Here is a 25661-nt window from a genome sequence, read left to right as displayed (position 1 = left end):
TAGAAATTTTCTGGGTGTATAAAGAGAGCTCCCTGAGAACCTGAGATATAACTTAGCTGATAGGATTCCCAGTGTGCATGGGCTCTGAGTTCATTCCCCAGCACTGCATAAACCAGGCATGGCAATACACACCTGAAATGATGACATGCAGGAGTTAAATGCAGAAGGAGCAGAAGTTCAAGGTCATCCTCAGCTACACATTCAGTTTGAGGTCAACCTGAGCTACTTGAGACTGCAATTTGAAAGAGGGCCTTGGAACTCCCCAAATTTTATTTCCTTACTTTTTTTTCAATTATTTCTTAAGAGGTTTCAAAAGAAACAATAAAGCTTTTCAAGTCAATATGTGTTTCAAGGGTGTTCCAAGCCTCATCAGATCTGTTGGGCCCTTGGGGTCAGGCAGTTTCCTTCCCAGACCCTCCTAATACACATATCTTCCTGTCTGAAATTACTGGAAAGATAATAAGTATTTAAGAATGATGTACTATAATCTAAGAATAAGCATAAAGAATGAAATGATGTCATTCGAGGAAAATGGACAGAAGTTATCAAATAAAGTGTGGTGATCTGAATGAAAATGGCCCCCATAGACTCATAGGAAGTGGCATCGTTGGAGGTGTGGCCTTGTTGGAAAAAGTGTGTCACTGAGGGGTGAGCTTTATCATTTCAGAAGCTCAAGCCAGGTCTAGTGGTTCACTGTCTCTCCCTGCTGCCTCCATAGACATATGGAGAACTCTAAGCTACCTCTCCAGCACCATGTCTGCCTGCATGCCACCATGCTTTTTGCCATGACAATAATGGACTAAACTTCTGAACTATAAGCCAGCCTCCAATTAAATATTTTCTTTTATAAAAGTTGCCATGGTCATGTTTCTTTCACAGTAATAAAACTCAAACTAAGAAGGAAGTAAAGCAAGGCAGACAGGATAGGACAAATACCAAAGGTTTTTCTCATCTGTGAATTCTAAATTTTAAAGAGCATAAAAGTAGGGTGAGATCTATTTTGGAAGAGGCACCACAAGGAGAGGGAATGGTGGCAAGAAAGATAACACTGAATATGACTGAAGCAGTGTGATGATTTGTATATGATTGGCCCAGGAAGTAACACTGTTAAGAGGTGTGGTCTTGTTGGAGAAGATATGCCACTGTGAGTGTGGGCTTTAATACCCTAGCCCTAGCTGCCTGGAAGCCAGTATTCTGCTAGCAGACTTCAGATGAAGATGCAGAACTCTTAGCTCCTCCTGTACTATGCCTGCTCAGACTCTGCCTTGCTTCCTCCTTGATGATAATGGACTGAATCTCTGAACCTGTAATCCAGCCCCAAGTAAATGTTGTTCTTTATAAGACTTGCATTGGTTGTGGTGTCTGTTCACAGCAGTAAAAGCCTAACTAAGACAAGCAGGTTACATACACATACAAAAATATCACAGTAACCCATTTATTTTAAATTAATACATCCTAAAAAGTAAAAACTAAGCACAGGTTATACTGTTTATAAAATACATATAACTACATAACTAAATATAACATGTTTAAATGAAGAGAGATGATTTGTCCTAGACTTTTGTCAGGGTTTTTGTTTTTCTTTGCGTGATTCCTGGCTTGCTTATGTTTTCACTGTGATGAAAGATCTCACTACATAGCCTATACTTGGCCTGGAAGACACAGTTTTCTTGCCCCAGCCTCCTACATGCTCAGGTTTTTGTCAAGGAATCATCAGCTCGGCTAGAGTTGTGTTTTATGCATGGGTTTAACATAGATAAAGGCACAGTCTCTGGTAACCTGTGAGTTAAGGGAAAACAACTAAGCTCCTGAGACATACTTGTGAATCAATGTAATTCCCATTTAATTTCTAATGCTTCTTCCAGCTCTGTGTCTATTCGATTCACACTGGCTTGATTGAGGGTTGTATCTTAAATACAAAACAGGGTTCACTCATTTTGCCATAATGTTTTTGTCTGGACAATTTGTTGTCCTCAGGCATACACCATACATCACAGGATGCTTCAGAACATCTCTGTCCCTTTCTGACTAGAGGCCAAGAGCATCCCCTGTATCATGCCAACAAAGCATGTCTGCAGATTTGACCAATGGCCCAGTGGCCCCTGGGGAGAACAAGGGTCGAGGACGGTATGAAAAATTACCAGATAATTGAGGACCATGGAGTAAAAATGAAGGAGGGTTTATAAAATAGGAGACCCTGCAGTATCTACCAGTGTTTGATATTTAGTGTCTTAAGTAATTTCAAATGTATGCTTTCCTTGATCACTTGCTTCCTTCTTCTTTAAAAAGACAGCCTAGTGCACAAAGCTCAAAGCTGTATTTGTGTGCGTTTCTGTTCACAACCAGTCTCATCTCACTTTACTCCTCATGCTATGACTTGCTTGCAACTCTTCTCCACACATCCCATTAAGTTTATGGTTAAACTTGTCTACTTGTAAATACCCTATGTGGGCCATGGTGAATAACCAACAATGGCTGACCTTCTGATCCTTACCAGCATTGCATGAGCTTTAAGGGTTCTGCAAATTAAGCAAACTCCTCTCCCTATAAGTCAGACCAGAGAACCCAATTTAGGGCAAACACTCCTTGAATATAAAAGATTATCTATACTTTAATATTTCTTTTCTGTATCCTGATAGCAAGTCCTTTAAGCAAATGAAACTTTGTCCTTTGCATGTGCATTATAAAGCAGCAAAGAGCTGTTTCCTTTAGAGCCTTCTGCAATCTCTCTTTACCTCATCTCTACTCAAGAGAATACTAGAAACCACCAGTAGTTTAAACACTACTCCCTAGAAGATTCTGCCAGATGTTGGCGGTCTAAGGCTACATAATCACATACCTATCTGGCTGAAGTTGGACACAGAGAGCCAATTCTTGCTGAACTCTTCAGTGGTGTTAGTTTCTCCTGGCTCGGAATTCAATTGGTCACTTTGATAGCAGGCATTGACTGTTATCACCTGGAGAGAAAGTCACTTGGTCAAACACAATGACATTGGTCTGATAATAGTTTACATTAATGTTAATAGAAGCACACAGCAGAAGGCAGTGATTAACCTTGGACACATTTTGAATTACCTTGGACACATAGAAACCCCACCATTCAGGCTAGCAGGTCACACCCATCTGTGTACATTCTCTTTGCAGTCATGATTAAGAACCAGAATGTGGAGTGGGACCCGAATGAGCATCAGAACCACTCAGGAGCAGTCATTAGCTTGCACCCTCAGGATTTCTATTCAGAAGGTCTAGGGGAGAGGTGGGACTCGGATCTGTAATGAGTTCCCAAGGGAAGTCCACAGTGCTGATTAGAGATCATATTTCAAAAAAACACAGCTATAGAGAGAGGGAAATATTTAAATTCAAAGTACTCGCATTGGAATTCTGTCCCACCAGAACTTGTGTAAACTTGGAAAATAATTTACTACTTCCATTCGTCATTGTCTCCGATATTAAAGCAGTAGAGACCTGGTTTACCATGTCTGTTTACATCTTTCCCAGAAAGGGACAACAGGCCAATTAAATTTCAAAGCAATAAATGAATGAAATTATGAGCACTTGAGCTCAGATGCAATTTCTAGTTGAACTCAGACCATTTGAAAGATTCTAAACTAAATATCCTTACATGCTTTTCCCACAGGATCTAACAGGTCATGGCACTGTCTCAGATGGTAGCTTTCCTTATCAAGCCAACTCTCTCCCCTAGCAGATGACTTTACTGTTTTGTCTCTTTGCTTCTGCTTCTTTTTTAAACCTAATTTGGGGAGGGGGTGAATTTTACCGATGAATACTATATGTACATAATTTTTAACTTCCAACTCCTCCCATGCACCCAGCTCCCTCTCAAACTCATAATTTCTTTAATTATTGTTACATATGTGTGTATGTGTGTGTTATGTATGTATATAAGCATATACACATACATACACTATGCTGAGTCCATTTAGTTTTCACACACACACACACACACACACGTATTTAAGGGTTAACAAGTTAAATTACTTAATTGTGGGCTTGTCCCTGGAAAAGACTGAAGACTGATTCTCCCTCTCTCTGTAGTCATCAATTGCCTGTAGCTCTCCATCTAGGGGTAGACACTTGTGAGATATTCTGCATCCACATTGGCCTATCAACTGATGTTATTGTGAAGATTGTGTTTAGGTAACAATATTTTTGAGATTTAATGAATGCAGTTGCCCTTGAATATATAGAAGATGCTATCTTAGAGCAGACATCTTGGTCCTCTGGTTCTTATAAGCTTTCTGCTTCCTCTTTCAAGATATTCCCTGAGCCTTAAGTATCAGGTTATGTTGGTGTTGGTGATGTATTAGCTGTGGCTGAGCACCCCATGGTCAGCTCTTCTCAGCATTTTGACCACTTGTGCGTTTCTAGAATGGTTTCAGTCTACTTCATAAAAAAAAAAAAAAAAAAAAAAAAAAAAAAAAAAAAAAAAAAAAAAAAAAAAAGCTTCTTTGATGAGGAGTGAGAAGTACTTCAAGTTGTCAAAGACCATCGATGCCAACAGAGAACACTGCACCAGAAAAGCTATCTGCCATAGTTTGAGAAAGAAAATTTTTTCGAGGTATAAACATACTATAAAATTTATATCCATCAAATCAGCTCTACAGAGAATTCTGGAAGCCATAGTGTGGACTGAAAATAGGAACAAGCATCCAAGAGATTATATATAAATAGCAAAGCTATAATTACTGAAACACAAAGTAGGGCTAAGAATACAAATAGCAAAATAACAATAATAATAATTGCAAAATTACATCAATCAATGGGTACCTTTCAATAATAAATGTAAAATCAATGGCTTCCACTCTTTGTTTACCTAAGGTTAGTGAGCTACATTAAGAAACAAAATCCATCTTTCTGCTTTCTACAAGGAACTCAGTTTACCTTCAATGATAGGTAATGTCTTAACATAAATAGAAGAAAAGAAATATTCCAAGCAAAGGAGATCAGAAGAAAATAGCTGTCACTGTCTTAATATCTAATAAAATAGAAATCAAACTCAAACAACATGAAGAGTCATAGAGGGAACAATTAACCAAAAAGACATTGCAATCCTAAACACATATTCACCAAACCCTTGTGGATTCAATTCCATAAAAAGCACAATGCCAAATACAAAAGTACAAATAAAGTCTAGTTCAATAATAGTGGATGATTTCGGTACTCCACTTTCTCCAGTAGACAGGTCATCTGGACAAAACATCAGAATTAAATGACAACAGACATTAAATGGACTTAACAGATATTTACAGAATTTTCTACCCAAAGACCAAAGAATACACATTCTACTGAGCAGCCCATGAAAGCTTCTCTAAAATGGACCACATCCTGGGCCAGAAAACCAATCTTAACAAATTTAGAAAAATTGAAACAATTCCATGTGTTCTTTCTACCACAATGCAATGAAGCTTAAGATCAACACTAAATGAATCCCCAGTAATTACTCCAATTCATGAAGATTAAACAGCATATTACTAGATGATGAGTGGGTCAAAGAAGGAATTTTAAAAAAGGAAATTAAAAGGTTCTTAGTACTAAATGAAAATGAAAACAAAACAAACAAAACAAAACCTCTGGGACCTAGAGGAAGCTGTCCTAACAGGAAAATTTATAGCTCTAAGCACTTACATTAAAAACATTTTAATGGCACAAATAAATGACTTAATGATACAACTTAAGAATTGGAAAAACAAGAACAAACCAAACCCAGTAGTTGGGAAGAAATAATAAAAATCAGAGCAAAAATTGATGAAAATAAGCAAAAAATAATAATAATACAAAGAATCAATGAATCTAAGAACTGGTTCTTTGAGAAAGTAAGCAAGATTGACAGACCCTTGGGCCCAACTGATCAAAAGAAAGAAAGGGAGTCAAATTAACAGAAGCAAAAATAAACAAAGAAATATTACAACAGACACCAAAGAAATCCAGAATATTATAAAGGAATGCTACAAAAACCTGTACTTGGTTAAGTAAATAATTGAAAAAAAAATAGACAAATTTCTAGATTCATGGAAACCACTAATGTTAAGCCAAGACTAAATGACCAGCATCTTAAACAAACCCATAACAAATCAAGAGATTAAAACAATAATAAAAAGCCTTTAACTGCTTCTTATGACAATAACAAAGAGAGCTACATATTTCAAAGTATCAGTTTATTTGGAAAAGTAAATAAATAAAAAATAAAACATGAAAGGAAGGAATTCTCACAAAATTAGAATCATTCTGACAAAATATAAGATTCAATGGACTAACATGAAAGCAACATCAGAATGTGTGAGATCTAACTAATGTATGTTTGAGGTAATTTTATAACACTGAATATCTCCATTCAAAATTAAAAGATACAATATGTATGAGATTGTTGATGAACAAATAAAAGATCACGTTTTAAAAAATGGAAAGAAACTCCCAAATCATTAACCGATTTTTCTAACTTAAAGTAGAAAGAGAAAATCAAGTAAACTGAACAAAGGAAATAGAATTGAATTCATGGGAAAGTCAATAAAATAGAGTTTTTTTTTTTTTTTTTCCAAAAAAAAAATCGAAACAGATAAAAACCTAGAGCCAGGCTGATTGTGAAACAAAGAAAACACAAATTACAAATATTCAGAATGCAAGAGACAGTGTCCTTCTAGGTGCTGCATGAAGCAGTAAAATAATAACCAGAGGATATTACACTGAACCTGGAGGCACGATCTATAATCACAGCTTCTGGGTCACAGAGGAAAGAACAGCATGAGTGCCAGGCCAGCCAGGGATACACACGGACACCCTGTCTCGAAGATGGATCTAAGAAGAGGGAGGAGCAAATAAGGGACTTATAAATAACGCTTTGCCAACTCATAAAACACAAACGCTTGCCCCAACTAGCCAAAAGAATGAAAGAGCTGACCCAAATTACCAGGCACAGAAATGAACAGGAAACGTTCAATGAAATAGATAAAGGTTTTAAATACAGAAACAAACAAAACCAACTTATGAATTTGATCATTTAAACAGCCCTCTGACTATCACAGATACGTATGTGTAGTTAAAAACTTTTCCACAGGGATGGTTTTAATGGATAATATGACTGAATATGTAATGTCAAAAGATTATCAACTTTTCATAAACTCACAAAGCATGCTGAAGATATATACCACATGTAGCAAATGATCCTAGGATAATTCTCATGCCCAAACCCTGAGAGTAAGGGAACTAAAGACAATGTTCCAGGAACACAGGTGCAAAAAAGACTATCACATACAAACATACATAGGTGGACTAGTGCGGTTTATCCCAGTAAACTAGAATATGCCAGTTTAATGCTTGAAACATTAACTCTGACATTATAAAAATAACAAAGTAAAGAAGAAAACTGTCTAAGTTGATATGCAACAAGATTGACAAATATCATATTTAATGGTGAAAGGCAAAGCACATTCCACCAGGAATAACAGAAGAAAAAGCAAAGGTTCTGGGCTCTGTCTCCATTACAGTTCAAAAAAACAAAAAAAAAAATTAGAAAGATGGCAGTGCTCACCACGTCTATTTAACACGAGACTAAATGTTCCTGTCAGTGTAATCAGGCAAAAAAACAAATAATGTCAGATTAAAATTAAGAATTAAAACTGCATTGCCAATATCATCACCTACATAAAACATTCTAAGTAAATTATCAAAAACCTTTCAAAAGCAAAAGTGAAATATAAAAGCAAAAGCAAAATTGTAAAATATAAGACCAAGGTTTTACACACACACACATACATACACACATACATACATACATACACACACATACATATACACACATGGATATATATATTCACCACAATAATTTATATTTGTATATATCTATGTATGTGTGTATGTATGTATGTCACAATCACAGATATCGGTGATACACATGTAACAAGAGATATTCAAGACCTAAATGCTAAAATTACAAAGAATTACTGAGAAAAGGTTTAAAAGACCTGCTAGCTAGACATATATTGCTTCCATGGATCAGACACCTAGTTGTGGTTAAGATGTCAATTTTCCCACAACTGGCATGCAGATTCAGAGCAATTCTGTTCCAAATCCCAGAAGGCTTCTGTGTAAAAACTGAAATCTGAGACTAAATTTATATATAAATGCAAAGAACATAAAATAGCCAAATCATTTCTTGAAAAACGAAGGATTTCTTTTATGCATGATTTCACAACTTATAAAGTTTCGGTAGTTGAAATAGATTTAGTATTGGCATGGAGATAGACAGAAATAGAGCCACACATACTGTGGGTCTGTATAGTCAATTAGTTTTTGACAAATGTTAAGGTAATTCAATAGAAAAAAACAGTCACATTTTTACCCAAAAAATGATAGAATTTTTGATATCCATATGGGAGAGAAAATTCAATCCTGTCTTAGCCCCATATACAAAAATTACCTTAAAATGGACTGTAGAACTAATGTAGAAACTAAAAGCATAAGCATCCTATCAGAAACAAGAGACAGTGTAGGTTTAAAGTCTTGGGTTTGAGGGTTTTTGAGCCACAGAAGGAAAAAAAGTCAAATATTCAGTCAAAATTTTAAAAGTAATTCTCTGCTTCTGACAATAGTTATGACAGTGAAGGAGAAAAAGTTTGCATAAAACATCCACAAAAGACAAGGACACACAGTAAACATTTACAACTTCACAGTAAGCAACAAAGCAACTTCTACAAAAGACCCAGAGCTACATCCCAATGAACACATGAAACGTCCTCTAAGAGCCTGGGTCAGTACTGACTCATCAGTCTCACAATGATGCAGACTACGGAGCCAACAGTATACCTGAGGTTAAGACTGCACATCCTGCAGACAGGCGTGGAATCAGAACAACTACTATATTCATAATCCGCAGGTGGACACAGAAAGCCACGTGGGGGCGTCTTTGAGAATTACATACCACAGAATGCTAGCCTTCCTCCACCTCTCCCAAGTACTTGCCAAGGAAAAATGAAAGCAAATGTTCAACAAAAGACCTATATACAAGTGTTCACTCTGGCTTTCTCAGACTAGCCCAACACGGAAACAACACAATGGCTTTCAGCTTGTGAACAGATAAACAAGTCAAAAATGTGTGTCTTCACTCCACCTGGTACAAGGTTATCATGTGTGCACAAAAGGAGCCAAGGGATGAGGCCAATGACTTAGTTGCTCGAACCCTGAAGTACAGAAGGAGGAGGACTTACTGGCACCTGGAGTCCCTGGGCCTTCCTCTTTTTCTTTGACAGTCTCCTGCTCGTGGTTAGCAGTTTGGCTTTGAGCCATGTTGACCCGGTCTCTGAGGATTTTGAATGGCCTGGAAGGAAAGGGTGTGTATGAAGATGCTGAAGGCAGTTGGCAGTGATGATTTTGTTTTGGGTTGGGGGTGGGGGTGGGGGTGGGGTGAGGAGTGAGAGAATGAGAAGAATGATTCTACTCTAATAATCACAGACATTTTCACAACAGTATGGAAGCAAGTGACACTTTAAAAAATATCTGCTCCTCATTCAGCCATAAATGGATGTCTTTATCACACCCCTCCCCGTCAAAGCTCAGGGATGAGTGCAGAAATAAAAGAGGTGGAAAGAAAAACTGCTCATAGACAGAGATGATGGGTAACTGCAAAGAAACAGTTTTCTACACATAACAGGGCTGATGGACAGATGAACTTCCGGGGGCCGCACAAGTTCATGGAGACGAAAATGCCAGGAAGGAGAAGGGAAAGTGGATGTTAAGTTTCACCCCTAATCAGAAGCTATTTGCAATTGATAGCTGCAAAGAAATCGGGGGAAATCGCTTTTCCCCAAAAGGAGTGCCACTGGCTAACTCAATCACATCCCAGGCAGGGCAGGTTCCAAGCTCAGGAGAAGCTGGCCAACACAAAACAAACTCCATGATTTTTTTTTTTTTTTTACGCTTTTTGTTTTTTCTGGGGCTTCCTTTTGTTTTGTTGGTTGTTTTTTGGCTTTTCAAGATGGGGTTTCTCTGTGTAGCCTTGGCTGTTCTGGAACTCATTCTGTACACCTGGCTGGCCTGGAACTCAGAGATGCAAGGAATATGACACCACAAAAAGGAACCTACCATGACTGCCCTCTGAAAGACCCAACAAGCAGATGAAAGAGTCAGATGCAGATATTTGCACCCAACCAATGGACAGAAGCTGCTGACCCCTGTGGTGGAATTAGGGAAAAGCTGGAAGAAGCTGAGGAGGAGGGCGACCCTGTAGGAAGACCAGCACTCTCAACTAACCTGGACCCCTGAGATATCTCAAACACTGGACCACCAATCGGGTAGCATACTCCAGCTGATACGAGGCCTCCAAATACATATACAGCAGAGGACTGCTGGGTCTGGACTTAGTCAGAGAAGATACACCTAACCTTCAAGAGACTGGAGGCCCCAGAGAGTGGCGAGGTCTCCTGTGGTGAGAGGTAGGGGGTGGGAACATCCTCATGGAGACAGGGTCAGGGGGGTGGGGAGGTATGGCAGGTAGAACAGTCAGAGGGTAGACTAGGAGGGGGATAAAATCTGGAATGTAAAAAAAAAGATTAAATAAAATTTTTTTAAAAGTAAAATAAAATATATCTCACAGGTGAAAAAAAGTGAAAAAGAACATGAAGTTGTGTGGTTGGGGGAAGACCTGGGAGGAGTCGGGAAAGGTAAGAGATTATGATCAAAACATACTGTATACATTTTTTAAAAAATAAGGGGGGAAAAGTAAAAATAAAGAAATAAATAAATTTAAAACATTTGTTCCTTACTGTTGTTCTTCCAGGTCTTCCTCAGTTTCTCCTCCTTGTGGAATCTAAAGCTATGGCTCCTAACGAGAGCTTTATCTCTGCAGAGAGGATTGATCCAAAAGGATCTTCCTGCCTCGGTCCATGATCTTGCTGGGCACTCACAACTCTGGGCTAGTTTTCTTGCGTTATCCAGTCCAGACCTGCCTCCAGTCTGCAGGGAGCCATCTCCATCTGGATTGAGGTCACTGTTGCAAGTGGAGGCCAAGCAAGTTTTCCACTTTTTTTTAATGCTAAACACACCTGTTTCGTCGCTTTCTGAAAATGCCCAGTTCACGTATCCACCTTCATCTTGCATGCTGATGGCTCTCGAAGGAAGAGAAGTCACTGTCACGGGAGCCGGCGTGCCACTGAATGCCAGTGAGTCTTGTTCTGCCTTGTCAGGCTTCTCTGGCATCTGCGTAACTGCCTCATGCTGATCTTTGTGTTCGGGTACCAATGCCTGATGAGAGGCAGCAGGGGTCTGCCCAGGCAAATGGATGGTGATAGCACTTTGGTGTATGTGTTCCAATGCCAGACCATCGATATCTGCCTCCTCAGATGATCTGAAAAGATGTGGGGAGTTTGCCAAAGACATCGGAACTTGTTTTCCCGAAGATGGGACCAGGAGAAACTGGCCATACTTAGAGTGTGCTTGCCTGACATGGGAGACCCCAGAAGCGACTGTCGTCTGTTCCATTTCACCTTCCTCCTGGTCTTCTCTTACATGTGAGGCGTCTCTCTTACTGTGTGTAACCTCTACAAGGGCACCCCGCTGCACTCTTGGGGGAAGCTGGCTTCTAGCAAGGCTCCTCAGCAAAGAAGGGGGCATGCTGTAGTACTGAAATTTCTTCTTGCCACAGCTTTCCGAGTCAGTTAGAACCTTGGCGCAGATGACATTGGTCCAGCTGTGGGGTCGTTTTCTGCAAGTAGAATCTTTTCTGTTGGCCAGAAGAATCTCATCTTCTTGCAAGGTGTCAACAGCAGAAAGGACCTTTAAGGTGTCAACAGTCAGGGCCGAGAGGTCCTGTAGGTGTCCTACCTGGCTGTCCAGGGATAGTAGGGAGTCCTTTATAAAAGATACTTTTTCATTCATTTCTTTGAGTTGGAAGAACATCTCTGATACCCTAATGGTGAAGATAGGAACAACATCAATAAACACTAATCTGGTGGAAATTGTTCTTGTTCTCGTCTCACATTTCTTCTTCTATAGGTGACAGCTAAGGCACTGCTTCCAAAAGCTAAGCTTGTTTCTCATGTTCTGCTCTTTCTAATCAGTAGGCATTCTAATCCCAGGTGACCTTAACTTCCCCTATCTTTCTACTATAACACCAAGGAGAAGAATTATAAATCTACACTTCCAACCTTTATGTCTTTCTGACCTCAGAACCAGTTTTCCAGCTGCCTGCAAGTTAGTTACCACGCAATGATCTAATGGATCAGCCCACTGTTATCCACTAATGTGTTCGGTCATTTCCATGGCAAACACTAGAATATCATCTATTGGAAAATCCTTTGTCTAAAGTTGAGGCATCCTGATCTTTCCCTCTTCCATGTTCTCATGTCTCTTAAAGAAAAAGAGGCTGCAAATATGAAAGGGAGCTGGGGAGGGGGAGTAAATGAGAGTAGTTGGAGGGAAAAAGGAAGGGAAAATTATGTAATTATTTTATAATCTGAAAAAATTAAAAACATAATAATTTTTAAAACATAAAGGTTCTAATAAGAAGAAAAAAACTTAGCATAAACAAACACAGAAGGAAAAAGATATAAAGACTCTCTGAGAGAAAATGGTCTTGGGAACAGAGTGGTGCAGGAAAAAACAAAGAACCACAAGCCTCCACAAGGCATCCGAAGCTAGCAAGGCAAGGATGGACTCTTTCCTAGAGACTTCAGAGACAATGGTCCTGTGACATCTCACTTTTGAACACCTAGTTTCCAGAAACATGACCCAGTCAACTTTTGTTGACATAAAACATCAAGTTTAGTTTTTCTATAGTAACCCTACAAAACTAATGCAGCTACCTGAGCATAGATAGTTGTGATGATTAAACTGTCACTGTTCCCTGGGAAGGGTTTCACTGATCAGGTTGTTCTGTGGGCATGTCTGTGGAGGATAATCTTTTTTTTTTTTTTTTTTTTTTTTGGTTTTTCGAGACAGGGTTTCTCTGTGTAGCCCTGGCTGTCCTGGAACTAACTCTGTAGATCAGGCTGGCCTCGAACTCAGAAATCCGCCTGCCTCTGCCTCCCAAGTGCTGGGATTAAAGGCGTGCGCCACCACCACCCGGCGGAGGATAATCTTGATTGTGTTAATAGAGGTGGCAAGGCCCATCCAGTGTGAAGGGCATCTTTCCCTACATGTGGGATCACGAATTGTGTAAAAACAGAAAGCAAACTGAGCACCCGCATGTGTGCACCTGACTGCTGCTTTTGGCTCTGGACTGTGCACGTGACTGATGACTCCAAGATCCTTCTATCTCATCATCACTTGGCTGCCCCCTAGAATACTGAGTCAAATGAGCCCAATGTCCTATAAGTTGCTTTTGTGGGGATATTGAAATGACAAAAAGCACTGGGTTTCATTACTTAATACAAAAGAATAATACAAGTTTCAAAAGCAAAATGTTTTGTCTCTCCCTCTCTTGCTCCTTGTTCTGTCTCTGTCTCTGTCTTTGTCTTTGTCTTTGTCTCTGTCTCTCTGTCTCTCTGTCTCTGTCTTTGTCTCTCTGTCTCTCTGTCTCTGTCTCTGTCTCTCTCTTCTCGATCTTTCTGTCTGTCTGTCTATCTATCTATCTATCTATCTATCTATCTCTATCTCTCTGGCTAATGTTATGTTTTAAGTTTAAATTAATATGCTTAAGAGTTCTGTAAAACAAAAATGCCTCTAACCTGTAAGTCCCACTGTCCAAGGACAGATAACTTCTTGGAATGTTGGGATCTGTTGTTCAGGTTAGACAACATGCCACTGTGTTTGCTTCTGTAAACAAGCTTGGTTGTCCCAACTACACAGGATGTTCTTGATCACACATAGGAGGAAGTTATGTGGGCAGGAAGTACATCAGGGTGTATGCTTGCCCCTAATTGGATGAAGGTGGGAAATACACAGCCTTGTGGATTTTACCTTTATAAGCCTCTGACTAATGAAATTCTGCACCATACTCTAGTAATCCTGGTTGTGGACTCTACCAGTATCCAACATCCTGGACAGTATTTTAAAAAGCTTGCTTCAAATTTGGCTCAAAAAAAATGTGGTTGTGGTTTTATTCTCACCTGGTAGGATTAACATTTGCTGGAGTCCCCAGCGATATCAGACTAGCCATCCAAATTCTAAAGCTGGGCATTTACTCCAGCACTGAATGGCTGCCTCCTGAGGCACACACCTTTAGATGTTCCAAGGCTCCCCTGATAAGACACAGTCATTTTTCTGTGACATTTAACTCTGTTGAGATCTTCATCTGGGAAGTGGAGGGGTTAAATGGGATTCAACACTTTTCTCCCATTCAGGACAAAAAGCAAGATGTCCTACACCCCTGGTTCTGGTTGGTTGGATACTGGGAGACAAGGTGAAAATCAGTCACACCCAGTTAAATGCCAAGTTTTGTCTGTCTGGTTTGTGTATGGAGCTGAGTCTGTGTTTTCTGGTGTGTCCGTAAGTTTTGTCACCAACAGAGAATCCAAGACAAAATGGATTGGGCTCAGTTGAATGTATGAATGATTGTGGCCACCACATTTTTTTCCTGACTGGTCTCCTTTGACTATGGGAGCTTTCTGGCTTCAGTGTTTGTTGGTTTTGTTTTCACTGTCTGCTGCTGCCACTGGCCACCACTAACACTGCTTGCCAGGGCTGCTTTGAATGCCAGAGTTCAGGATTTCTTATCTCTGAGCTTTCTGGACACTGGATTCAGTTTAGCAGGGATTCAGATGTCTCGTGGTTACGGATATTAAAGTTGTTTTATGCTGTTCTGCTTTAATTGAAAGCTTACTTTGGAGTTCAGTTATGGCTATCCCTTTTCTAGACTCAGGCATGTTTATTTAAAAGTCTCCTCTCTGTCTTGGGTCAAGTGAGTCACAGGAACAAGTGACAGGGAAAGAGAGCACAGAAAACAAAAAAATAAATAAATAAAAGGGAGGGGAAACTATTGGTTTCATTTAACAACTAAAACTTTTGCTAAGATATAAATCATACTTCTAGATATGTGAGACCACTATGTGAATTTTTTGTACCTCAAGATTTTAAGTTTATTGGTTATAGTTAATAATCTGTAAAATCTGTAACAAAGAAGTTAACTTAAAACTTGTAACATAACAAAGGGGATGTGTGTGTGTGGTGTGTGTATATATATGTAATATATATATACATATATATATGTATATATTACATACACACACACACACACTATATATATATATATATATATATATATATATATATATAGTGTGTGTGTGTGTATGTGTGCGTATGTGTGTATGTGTGTTCTTAAAAAAAACATGTGCTATGACACCATTTTAAGGTTCAAACAGTATAAGGTTTGCTGCTATCTTAGCTGCTGTCCCCATAGGGATGGAGGCAGCCACATGGCTAGCAACTATCTTTGCTAGGGTTAAGAGGGTGGGTGCCATCTGACTTAACCACCATCTTGATTAAAGGTGGCCACATGATATAAATCAACCAAGAAGGTGACAACAGGTCTCCAAGATATTTTGGGTTAGGATAGATTGTTGTACCTTAATTTTTGTCCTGAAAACAAAGTCATAACAACAAGGTTTATGAAAAATAATACTTAAAAACAATGTTGGTTTAATAAGGTATTAAAGCTGCACCTCCATGCATTTATATACAAGAATTTACATCATGCTGACAGTTAGACTCTGTAATCTAAGAATAACCACAGTGGTTTTGGTTTTAAAGACATGAAGGGGTCATGGAGAACAGCTGAGACTTGGCACTGGGTGTGTCAGCGCTGGAGTTTCTAAAGAGAGCCCAGGAGAGAAACCCCAGCAGTTTGGGAAATGCCAATGCCATGTGATGGGCACCAGAACAACAGCTTCAGTGGAATGGAGCCAGCTGTGGCCTGGAAGTCAGGTCACATGTGCTGCCAAGAGCAGAGCTGGAGAAGCCTAGAGGTTTGCCAGTGAATCCCAGATATTGACATTGAATTGTTTGCTCTGTTGGAGTTTGTTTTTGCTTTGTCCAGATTGTGGTTGTGCCCCATTTCCTCCTTCTTAAAGTAAAAGAAAAAGTGTTTACGTTTACTTTCGGTATTGTGCAAAATTGAGGTAATGAGTTTTTAAACTTTTTGAAAATAAATTTTGAAGTTAAAAAATTAAATTAAAAAGCTAGGTCTTTTTAAATATTTAAGGCTATGGAACATTTTAAGTTAATAAGAGATGGTATATTGTGATGTCTTTTTAAATATGTAATCTTTAAAATCAATAAATAAGGCAGAAGAGTTAGGATCACAACTGTGAGCATCAAACACTGAACACCAGAAACTGCGATATTCCTATCTTATGATGCAGTAAGGAATGACCTCAGCAGTCTGGCAAAGCCTATAGAATCTCTCTCCTCACCAAGAACTATCCAGGCTAACAGACACTGCCTTAAGAATATATGTGTCCTTGCCCTTGCTAACCTTGTTAAGCTTTAGCTATATAACAAACTGTGATATTCTGCAATGGTATATTATGTAAGGACCAGGAAAGTAAAGTTGCCAGTCTCTCTATAGACTGTGTTTATGGTTTAAAATTTTATTCTGCCACTAAAGGGGTTTTAACTAAAAAAAAAAAAAAAAAAAAAAAAGTTATTTTTTTAGGGCTAAACCAAATGGGTATAAAAATGCAATTCCTAATCTTATAAAAGCCACCAACTTACTATAAACTGCCAAAGAGACAGACAAGTTAATAGTCGCCTTATGTGGGAAAACACTGCTAATTATGGTCAAAGTCCACCATGACCAACAGCCTCTAGACTTGGAGCAATCTGGAAGACTCTCTTCATTAGTGGGACTTCTTTTCTGACCTTCTCTGGGGAATTCTCTATTCCTTTCTCCTGATAAAACCTGTTCAGCTAGCACCTGAGATTTCTGAAATGCTTCCCCATGCTAATGAGGTGTTTCAGGTTCCCTAAGGCCCCAGAAAATGACCTTTGCCCATCCTGGATATTCCTACCCTCAGTCCCCCAAAACTTTATAAGCTTGAATCACCCTAACTAAAGTTGATCTGACTCCTGGCAGCTGGCCTGCTGTGATTATTCACTGTACATACTCACAGGGCTTCCAAATCCCCTGTTCAACATCTCTGCTCCTACTGCCCACATGGACCAAATCAGTCAATGAGCATGAGAGTGGAAAGACTCACCACCTTATAAATGATCAAATTCTTTAAAGTGTTCAGAACTGTAATTGTCATGCTAATTACTAGTGTAATTAATTACAGTAAAAAGTTTTATTTAGCATCCAATGTGTTTTCAAGAATAAGCCTAAAGCAAGTAACAAGAATAAGAAAAGTGAATTTTTTTTGAGATCAAGTATACTCAGTAAATGGCCCTCAAAATATTTTGGAGATCTGCTTAATACACCACTTAACATGTTTAATGGAAAAAGCTTCCTGTGATAGACAAAAATGCCAGCTCCTAAAAGCAACCCTAGAATCTCCAAAGAAGACAGATAATAGGGCACAGACCTGAACTGTGATGATGCTAACCGCTGGAGGAAACGGTCTCATGCCTCACCTGCTAACAGGGCCCTCACAAACTGTGAACACTGTTGGGTTGACTGAACTACTCTGCCTAAGTCAAGGTAGGCCATTTTTCCAAAGTTCCTCATCCACAGGAAAATCTCTGAGCCCTTCTGGGTCTGCTATCAGAAGACCTATGCTGTCCTGTGCAGTGACTAAAGATGCAGTGCTGTCCTCTATAACAGCTGAAGACCTATGACCTCTGCCCACAATGAAGTCATTGAGATCACAAGAGCCTATTAGGGTAATCACCCAGGTACCTGCTAAGTCTCTGCTATTTTAATCACTGCAGAGGCCATTCGGTTTACCTTTCCTGCTATAATTTATCTCCCTCCGATCTCTGATGGTGTTACTGGCTAACTATAGCTTTGTTAGTTTGGCAGCAGCAGACACCCAGCTCCTTCACCAAGGCTGCATCTACCTTGGTTAGTTCCCAGGACCCAACAGAGAGGACCTTACGCGAAATACCCAATAAAGGCAAGAGAGAACCTGTAGAGACCATATCCAGTGGATAGGCACAGCCCCTGATTGACAGATGTGGCCACCCACCTCAAAAATAATAATCCAGAATTCCTCCTGTCAAAAGGAAATGCAGGGACAAAGAGTGGAGCAGAGTCTGAAGGAAAGGCCATCCAGAGACTGCCCCACCTAGGGATCCATCCCATCTACAGACACCAAACCCAGACACTATAGCTGATGTCAAGAAGAGCTTGCTGGCAGGAGCCTGCTATAGCTGTCCCCTGAGAGGCTCTGCCAGAGCCTGACCAATACAGAGGCAGATGCACGCAGCCAAACATTGGACTGAGCACGGGAAGAGTTAAGGCAAGAGCTGAAGGAGCTGAGGGGTTTGCAACTCCATAGGAAAAACAACAGTATCAACCAACCAGATCCCCCAGAGCTCCCAGGGATTAAACCACCAACAAAAGAATACACATGGAGGGACCCATGACTCCAGCTGCATATGTAGCAGAGGATGGCCTTATCTAGCATCAATGTGGAAACTCAATGACCCAGCATAGGGGGATGCTAGGGTGCTGAGGTGGGAGTGGGGGGATAGGGGTTTTGTGGAGGAGAAAATGGGAAGGGGGGATAACATTTGAAATGTAAGTAAATAAAATAACCAATCAAAAATGAAAAAATCAGCCCTTGCTTTTTCTAGAGCTACTAGGTCCCCTGCTGAGAAAGTCAGTTAGAATTGCCTTGCTAACAGGCTTCATATTAAAGGATAAACAGGTTTCACCATAACTTTTTACATTCCTTTATTTAAAAAAAAAAAAAAAAAAACTGCTTTTAAATGACTGCTCTCAGTACCCAACTGTTCCTGCCTCGTGGTAAATGATTAGATGGAAATAAAATGGTTTAAAGCCTAAGAAAGTGAGGGTCTAAAATAGGGTTTTAAGATGTATACATGAAAAATGTAAAGGACTAAGAAAGTTATTTTTGTTTGTTTGTTTGGTTGGTTGGTTGGTTGGTTGGTTGGTTGTTTTAATTTTGGTTTTTCAAGACAGGGTTTCTCTCTATGGGTCTGGTTCACCTTGCTTTGAAGATCATACTGACCTCAAACTCACAGAGATCTATCTGGCCATAATATATATATATATATATATATATATATATATATTATATATATATGGAAAAAAAACCAAGATACTTTTAGACACCTCCTAGATAGTAATTCTGATGTCAGCCATTATAGGGCCTTTGGCCCTTCAGTTTCTGCTAATGACTGTTGACCCTTCCATGATTAATGCCTTATCCAATATGAACAGGTACCCACCACACGGACAAGAACTTGACCCAGGATACAATTCAAGTGGAGACTAGGAGAGATGAAGTTAAGTTTTAAGTGTAAATTGCTATGCTTAAGAGATCTATAAAACAAATATGCCTCTAACCTGTAAGCCACACTTGTTCAAGGTCAGATCACTTCATGGAATGTTGGGGGCTGTTGTTCATGGAAGATAGCAAGCCACATGGATTTGCTTCTGTAAACAAGCTTGGTTGCCCTAACGACACAAAGTGTGCTTAATCATACGAAGGAGGTATGCATGCAGGAAGCACAGCAGGATGTAGCACAATCAGGATGTCCCTGGTTATATGAAGGAGGGAAGTTTGTAGCCTCATGGGGTTTGCCTTTATAAGCCTCCGACTAATGTAATTCAGTGCCAGACTCTGGGAATCCCAAGTATGCATCCTCCTGGCCAGCTCTATGTCTGTCTGCCTGGAGCCATGCTCCCTACCATAACAGTCAAAAATTCACCCACTAAACCTGTAAGCCCACAGTCAATTCATTCTTCCATAAGTTACTTCAGTCATTATGTCTTATAATGAAACTACAAAGGTAACTAAGATAGAAATTGGTTCCAGGGAATGGCATGTTGCTGTGACAGGCCTGACCATGTTGGGTTTTAGAGAAATGTGGAAGACTTTGGGATTTTGGACTAGAAAAGCAGTTATAACAAGGTTTAAGACATCATCCTAGCAGGAGCTTGGTAGGCTATAATGCTAAGAGCAATGTGAATTATTGAGGCCCAGCTCAAGATTCAGACCGTAACAAAATTAGCAACTTAAGCTAGACATCATTTTGGGGATGTTTTGGCAAAGAATGTGGCTGCTTTTTGTCTTTGTCCTAAAAATCTGCCAGAGACTAAATTGAGTTTTGCATTAATTTCCTTGGCAGATTTCAAGACAGCCTAATATTTACTCTGCCATGTGGTTATTAGTAATCCACTTTTATGCGGCTCTACAATGCAAAAGAGAAATTGAGACAAAAATAAAATACAAAATGTACTTTTTGAGGAGAAACAGAACACTGGGAAATTCAAAATTGAAGCCAAGGGTTGTGCTGAGAGATGAGAGACCCAGCATGGAAAGGGGAGAAGGGAAGGATGTCCTCAAGGCAAAACCCCACCAAGCTAAGCTTTCAACTTATAGAAAGAAAAGTTTGTGCAGCAAAGGAAAACATCAACAAATCAAAGCTTATGCAAATATAATCCAAGGAGCGAGACAAGTTCCATCCCCAGCAGGCAACAGACTTGCCAGCATAGGTGACAGGGTCCTGGCTTTAGAGCCATGAAGAATGCATAATTAAAGTGGTTGTAGCCAGGCCTGTACAGGAGAGTCCCCTGCATGAAGGTCTAGAGATGGTACTGGACAAAACTATGAAAGTGAAGCCTGGATTGTTTTGGAGCCCCCCTAGGCACTGGAGGTACCACAGCTATGGGATATCCAACAAGGAGAGCTGTAGCCAGGGAATGGACCCAGTCCAAGAGAGAAAAGTATGTTGTAGTCAGTAAAGTTGGAAGAGAAGGGGCATCTAAGCTCTGACACCAGACATGGAATTACAGGATTAGGAGTTTGCTCCACTGAGTTTTAATGTTGCTTTGGTCCAGGATTCCCTCATTATGGCCGTTTCCTCCCTTTTGGATGGTAATGTAGCTTCTGTGTCATTGTATGTTGGAAGTATAGAATTTGCTTGTTGACTTTACCGATGGTTACAGTTAAAAGAGTTCCTTGAGTCTTAGAAAAAACTTTGGACTATTAAATTGTGTTGAGACTGTGAAAGGTATTGAAGACTTTTGAAGTTGGACTCAATACATTTTGCATTATAATATAACTATAAGCCTGTGGAGGCCAAAGAGTACAGGAGTACGATGTGGTGGTTGAATTAAAAATGCCTCTCATAGGCTCATATATGTTAACACTTGGTCCCTAGTTGGTGGAATTGTTTGGGAAAGATTAGGAGGTGTGGTCTTGGTCTTGGAGGAGATTTCAAAAGCCCATGCCATTTTTCAGTTTGTTCTCTCTCTCTCTCTCTTTCTCTCTCTCTCTCTCTCTCTCTCTCTCTCTCTCTCTCTCTCTCTCTCTCACACACACACACACACACACACACACACACACACACCACCAACGTCAAAGTAACAGGTCTCAACATCAATGGACTCAATTCCCCGATTAAAAAGACAAAGGCTAACAGAATGGATCCACCCTTCTGCTGCATACAAGAAGATTGCAAATGACATGAGGAGATAATTCTCCAAATACAAAATAGAAAAGGTAAGGAAACATAGTAAAATAAAGAAGCTCATTACATAATAAGAGATGAAAATGAGATGATAATGACTTTTTCTATATTATAACATTTTAAAACTATTTACAACATATAAGAAAGTTGCAATTTCACTGTATTAAAATGACAAATATCCCTTGCAAGAGAAGATAGATTTATATAGTATACAATATAATATACTATATTTCCTATTGATCTATATCTCCAGTTGTAGAAATATTCTTTTTAAAAAGCATTTATTTTGGTGTGTGTATGTGTGTGTAATGCAAATATAGAAATAATTGCATTGTTTGTAGCTATTTTCTTTGGCTATTTCTGCTGGTAGGGACGAGGCTGTGGATGTCTTATGTTCTGACTAAATATGTTTTGAAATTTGGCATGCGACTTTCTAGGTAAAAAAAAATTAAAAGCTAAAATATTAAATAAATAATACTCTGGGGAAAGCTAGAGAGACAGATCAGTTCTTAAAAGAACCGGCTGCTCTTCCAGAGAGGACTCAAGTTCAATTCTCAGCACCTACATGGCAGCTCACATATGTAACTCCAGTTCCAGGGGATCTGACACCCTCTTTTTGCCTTTACAGACACACCAAACACACACACACACAATCAAAATGAACACTTTTTAAAAGAATATTTCTGCAACTGGAGAGATAGAGCAACAGTTAAAGATCACTGGCTGCTCTTGCAGTTCGCCCAGGTACAGTCACATGACAGCTCACAACTCCCTGTAATGCTGGTTCCAGGTAATCCATTGCCTTCTTCTGACCTCCCCGGATGCCAGGCACACATGAACTGTACACACATACATGCGAACAAAGCATTTATGCACATAAAATGAATCTTTAATAATGAGATTGATTACACTGAAAAACAGCAAGGGCGGATATTTAAGCAGTGATTTCACAGCTAATATGGTCATCGCAGTCATGAAAATAGTCCCATTCTTATTAGTGGCTGGGAGAAGGAGGATCACTCAATTGGGAGAAGAGCACTCAGTTTTAGCAAGACCTTCCCACCACAATGCTCAATTTCCTGTCTCTGAACACACCTAACGCTGGGACACGCCTGACCTCCCACCCTGTTTTCTGAGACTGCTGCAGATAGGAACTTAACAAATAAAGCAGGTGCTGCTTTTCATTGTCATTGTATTCTATACGAGCAGAAGCCTTTCTGGCTAATTTTGTATAAAATTCAACTTCTATAACTCACCAGTGGCTTAAAACATGTTTGCTGACCTTCTGAAACCCACAAAGTTCGAACTGGCAAGGGCGATGAGGGAAAGAGCACAAAGTATATGTATATTTCCTCCCAGATATGCCTAATTGGAACGTCTCCATCCAGTGCCCTGTTTCATCTAATTCAAAAACAGTACGGTCTGAGCAGCGGTAATGGAGACTCATTAAGTTCCATTAGCTGCAGACACATCGAATGGATACAATAGACTCCAGCCACTATTCACATCAACAGGTGGCACACTACAATAGGAACCTGTTAGACAAATAACCTGGCCGTCTGAAATGGGCCCTCTTGCTTTTTACAGAAACTCATTTTCGAAAACGTGGTGTCCTGTGAAGCATATTTTAATTATATTCCTAGACCACCGGCTACATTAATTCAATGTGGCTTTTCAGTCATTCTGACACATAAAACAAATTCTTACTATTACAGTTTCCTCTGTGCAAGGTCTGAGTGGAGGGAACACAGGCCTCGTGACTGTTTTACCTGTGAGCCATTAGCCAAGATTCTTAAAAATTAGATAATAAGAAACATAATTACAATCAGCCTGACAGACCCATCCATGGAGTGCTCTGTATGAGCAAAGCATTTCAGGATGGGTCTACCTCCCCTGTTTTCTTTCACCAGATGGCAGCTCTGTGAGGAAGGTGTGACTACAATTCCCTTCGAAGGTCACGTATCCAATGTCATGCGGCTGGGCATCAAGACAAAAGGTCTACATCCAAGCCACCACTGCAGCCAGCCATACCCCTCAGCAACTCATCTGGGATCACAGCAAGTTTGCGCAGGGAATCCTGCAGGAAGGACGAGCCCCTAGGGATGTTCACAGATGTTCTTCAATGAAGCCTCAGTCAGATATGAATTTGCCAAAGTTAAAGCCACACAGCACAATCGTGGTACACATTGTGCTCGTGTCGCTGCAAATCATAGAAACTGTGGCATTTCCCTAATACAGTACAGCCACCGTGCTGAGACAGAAAAGATACCACCAGTGTCTTACTGCACAGACCAGAGAGAAAGGGCATCTCCAAGCACGGCTCAGAGGACAGCTGAAGCAGATGTTTTCGCTCAATCCTTCACAGGCTTTAGTTAGTTAGTGCTTGCCCTCTGTCCACACCCCAAAGTCATTTCATTCTAGAAGGTAGACGATGCCTTCTTTGGAGGCAAGCGAACATGCAATGGCTTCTGTTGCAGGATTTTTCCTGCCCATTGTATTTACAGCAGAGTTCGGTCATTGGCTACAGAAGAGGTAGGTAGAGCCAGGAGTTGGGAGGAAGAAGGAACAAGGAGAAGAAGGAGAGAAATAGAAGAGAGGAGAGATGGTAGCGGATGTCCGATTCTCTCTAGCAGTTTAAGGTTAAATATCAAGGCTAGGTAACTGGGTTAACAAGTCTAATTGTGTGGGCATCTTGTGTATTGAGCATTTGCTGGCATATAAATCCACTGGATAATCTTTAAGCATTAAGAGTCTTCATCCTACCGGGTACCACAAGGATGGAGGATATTGTCTGGGGTTGAGCAGAGCACTATGAGGATGGCAGAGTTGGCACAAGGGCCATGCTTAGAGCCATGAAGTCCATGGAGCTGACTGGCAGAGGCAGCAGCCATGCCAGCGTCCAGTGGGTCCCAGGCTGGAACCTCTGTGGCTGTTAATGTGGGAACTTAGAGCAGGAACATGGCAGAGGCCGTGAACTAGCTGAGCCGCTCGCCCCTTCTAACACCTCCCGTTACAGGCTTCTACACTCTCCTTATGTTACCTCCTAAAAATCATTGCTCAGTTGCCTCCCTAGCACCTCTCCTTTGTGAGCTCCCCCAAATGACCTCAATAATGATGGCAATATAAAATCATTCTAGTAAGAAAATATAATTGGAAGAAATTCTATTAGAAATTCAGAGCTGAGTTCAAAACCCCTTAAAATTATCCACGTTTTTTAGAAGTCATATAATCCCTTAACAACTATCCTCCCTTCAGATCTAAGAGAAATGACGTCACATGAAGGTCACAGAACTGAACATATTATGAGCATCTCCACTGAAGTACTTAGTTCTAAGTCTCTGGCTCTTGGGTTCTCGAGTCCAAGAGAAAGATGATACATGAGAGCGAGAGAACCAAAGGTCTTGGGACCATCACCTACAAAGTGCTTGCTATCATCCTGGTTCTCACTCAGTGTCACCTTGGCTTCTGATTACTACCCTCTGTGTAGCCCCACATGCACTCCCTGAAAAGGGCCTTGCCCTTCCAGTCTCCTCTATAAGTCGCTCCTTTTCTGTCTAACATTTTACAGATGTTGGCACCACAAGTCCGGCACTAGCTGCCTTCACTCTACGTCTCTCCTGGAACTGACAGCTGACTCCCACAGACCCTCTTGATCAGAAGGCACCTGCTCCAGTTCTAAGTTGCCCCATGGTTTCACGTTCACTTGTTCCAAGCCTCATGGACACGTGTGGCTAACTGTGTCACATGAATCCCATGGTCAACAAATATGAGCCTGGTAACTTTCTCCACACCTTTGTACTCTGTCTCCCTTTATCACCATTTCTTCATGATGGCTTCACCTATGTGTATGTATCTGAGAGGCAACCTGGTTTCCAGCCTTTCCCTCAGCTCCATCCAGGCCCTACTATACTTACTGATGATCAATGTTCATCATCAATTTGATAGAGTTTTGAGTTACCTTGAAAACATATCTCTTTGTTTACCTGCGAGAATGTTTCCAAGGAGTTTTAACTATAGAAAATCCATTATGTATGTAAGTGACACCATCCATAGGTGGAGATCCCAGACTGAACTAAAAAGGAGAAACCAAGTTGAACACCAGCACTGTCTCACTC

General features: G+C 40.2%; 1 protein-coding gene across 3 annotated transcripts in view; it reads right to left on the bottom strand.

The window, feature by feature from the left end:
* The window catches only part of Trpm6 (transient receptor potential cation channel subfamily M member 6), a 141155-nt gene that overhangs the window by 27530 nt on the left and 87964 nt on the right, over window positions 1-25661 (bottom strand). For all 3 annotated transcript variants that reach the window (XM_034502568.2, XM_076918335.1, XM_076918341.1), the window contains 3 exons: window positions 10776-11917; window positions 9222-9331; window positions 2840-2957 (listed from right to left, as the gene is read on the bottom strand). In XM_034502568.2, coding sequence (XP_034358459.1) covers window positions 2840-2957; window positions 9222-9331; window positions 10776-11917 — 1370 coding nt within the window. The remainder of the gene's footprint in view (window positions 1-2839; window positions 2958-9221; window positions 9332-10775; window positions 11918-25661) is intronic.

The sequence above is a fragment of the Arvicanthis niloticus genome, chromosome 1 (genome assembly GCF_011762505.2).
Source record: "Arvicanthis niloticus isolate mArvNil1 chromosome 1, mArvNil1.pat.X, whole genome shotgun sequence".
In the NCBI taxonomy this organism is placed as follows: domain Eukaryota; kingdom Metazoa; phylum Chordata; class Mammalia; order Rodentia; family Muridae; genus Arvicanthis; species Arvicanthis niloticus.
This window is presented reverse-complemented; position numbering and strand designations above follow the sequence as displayed.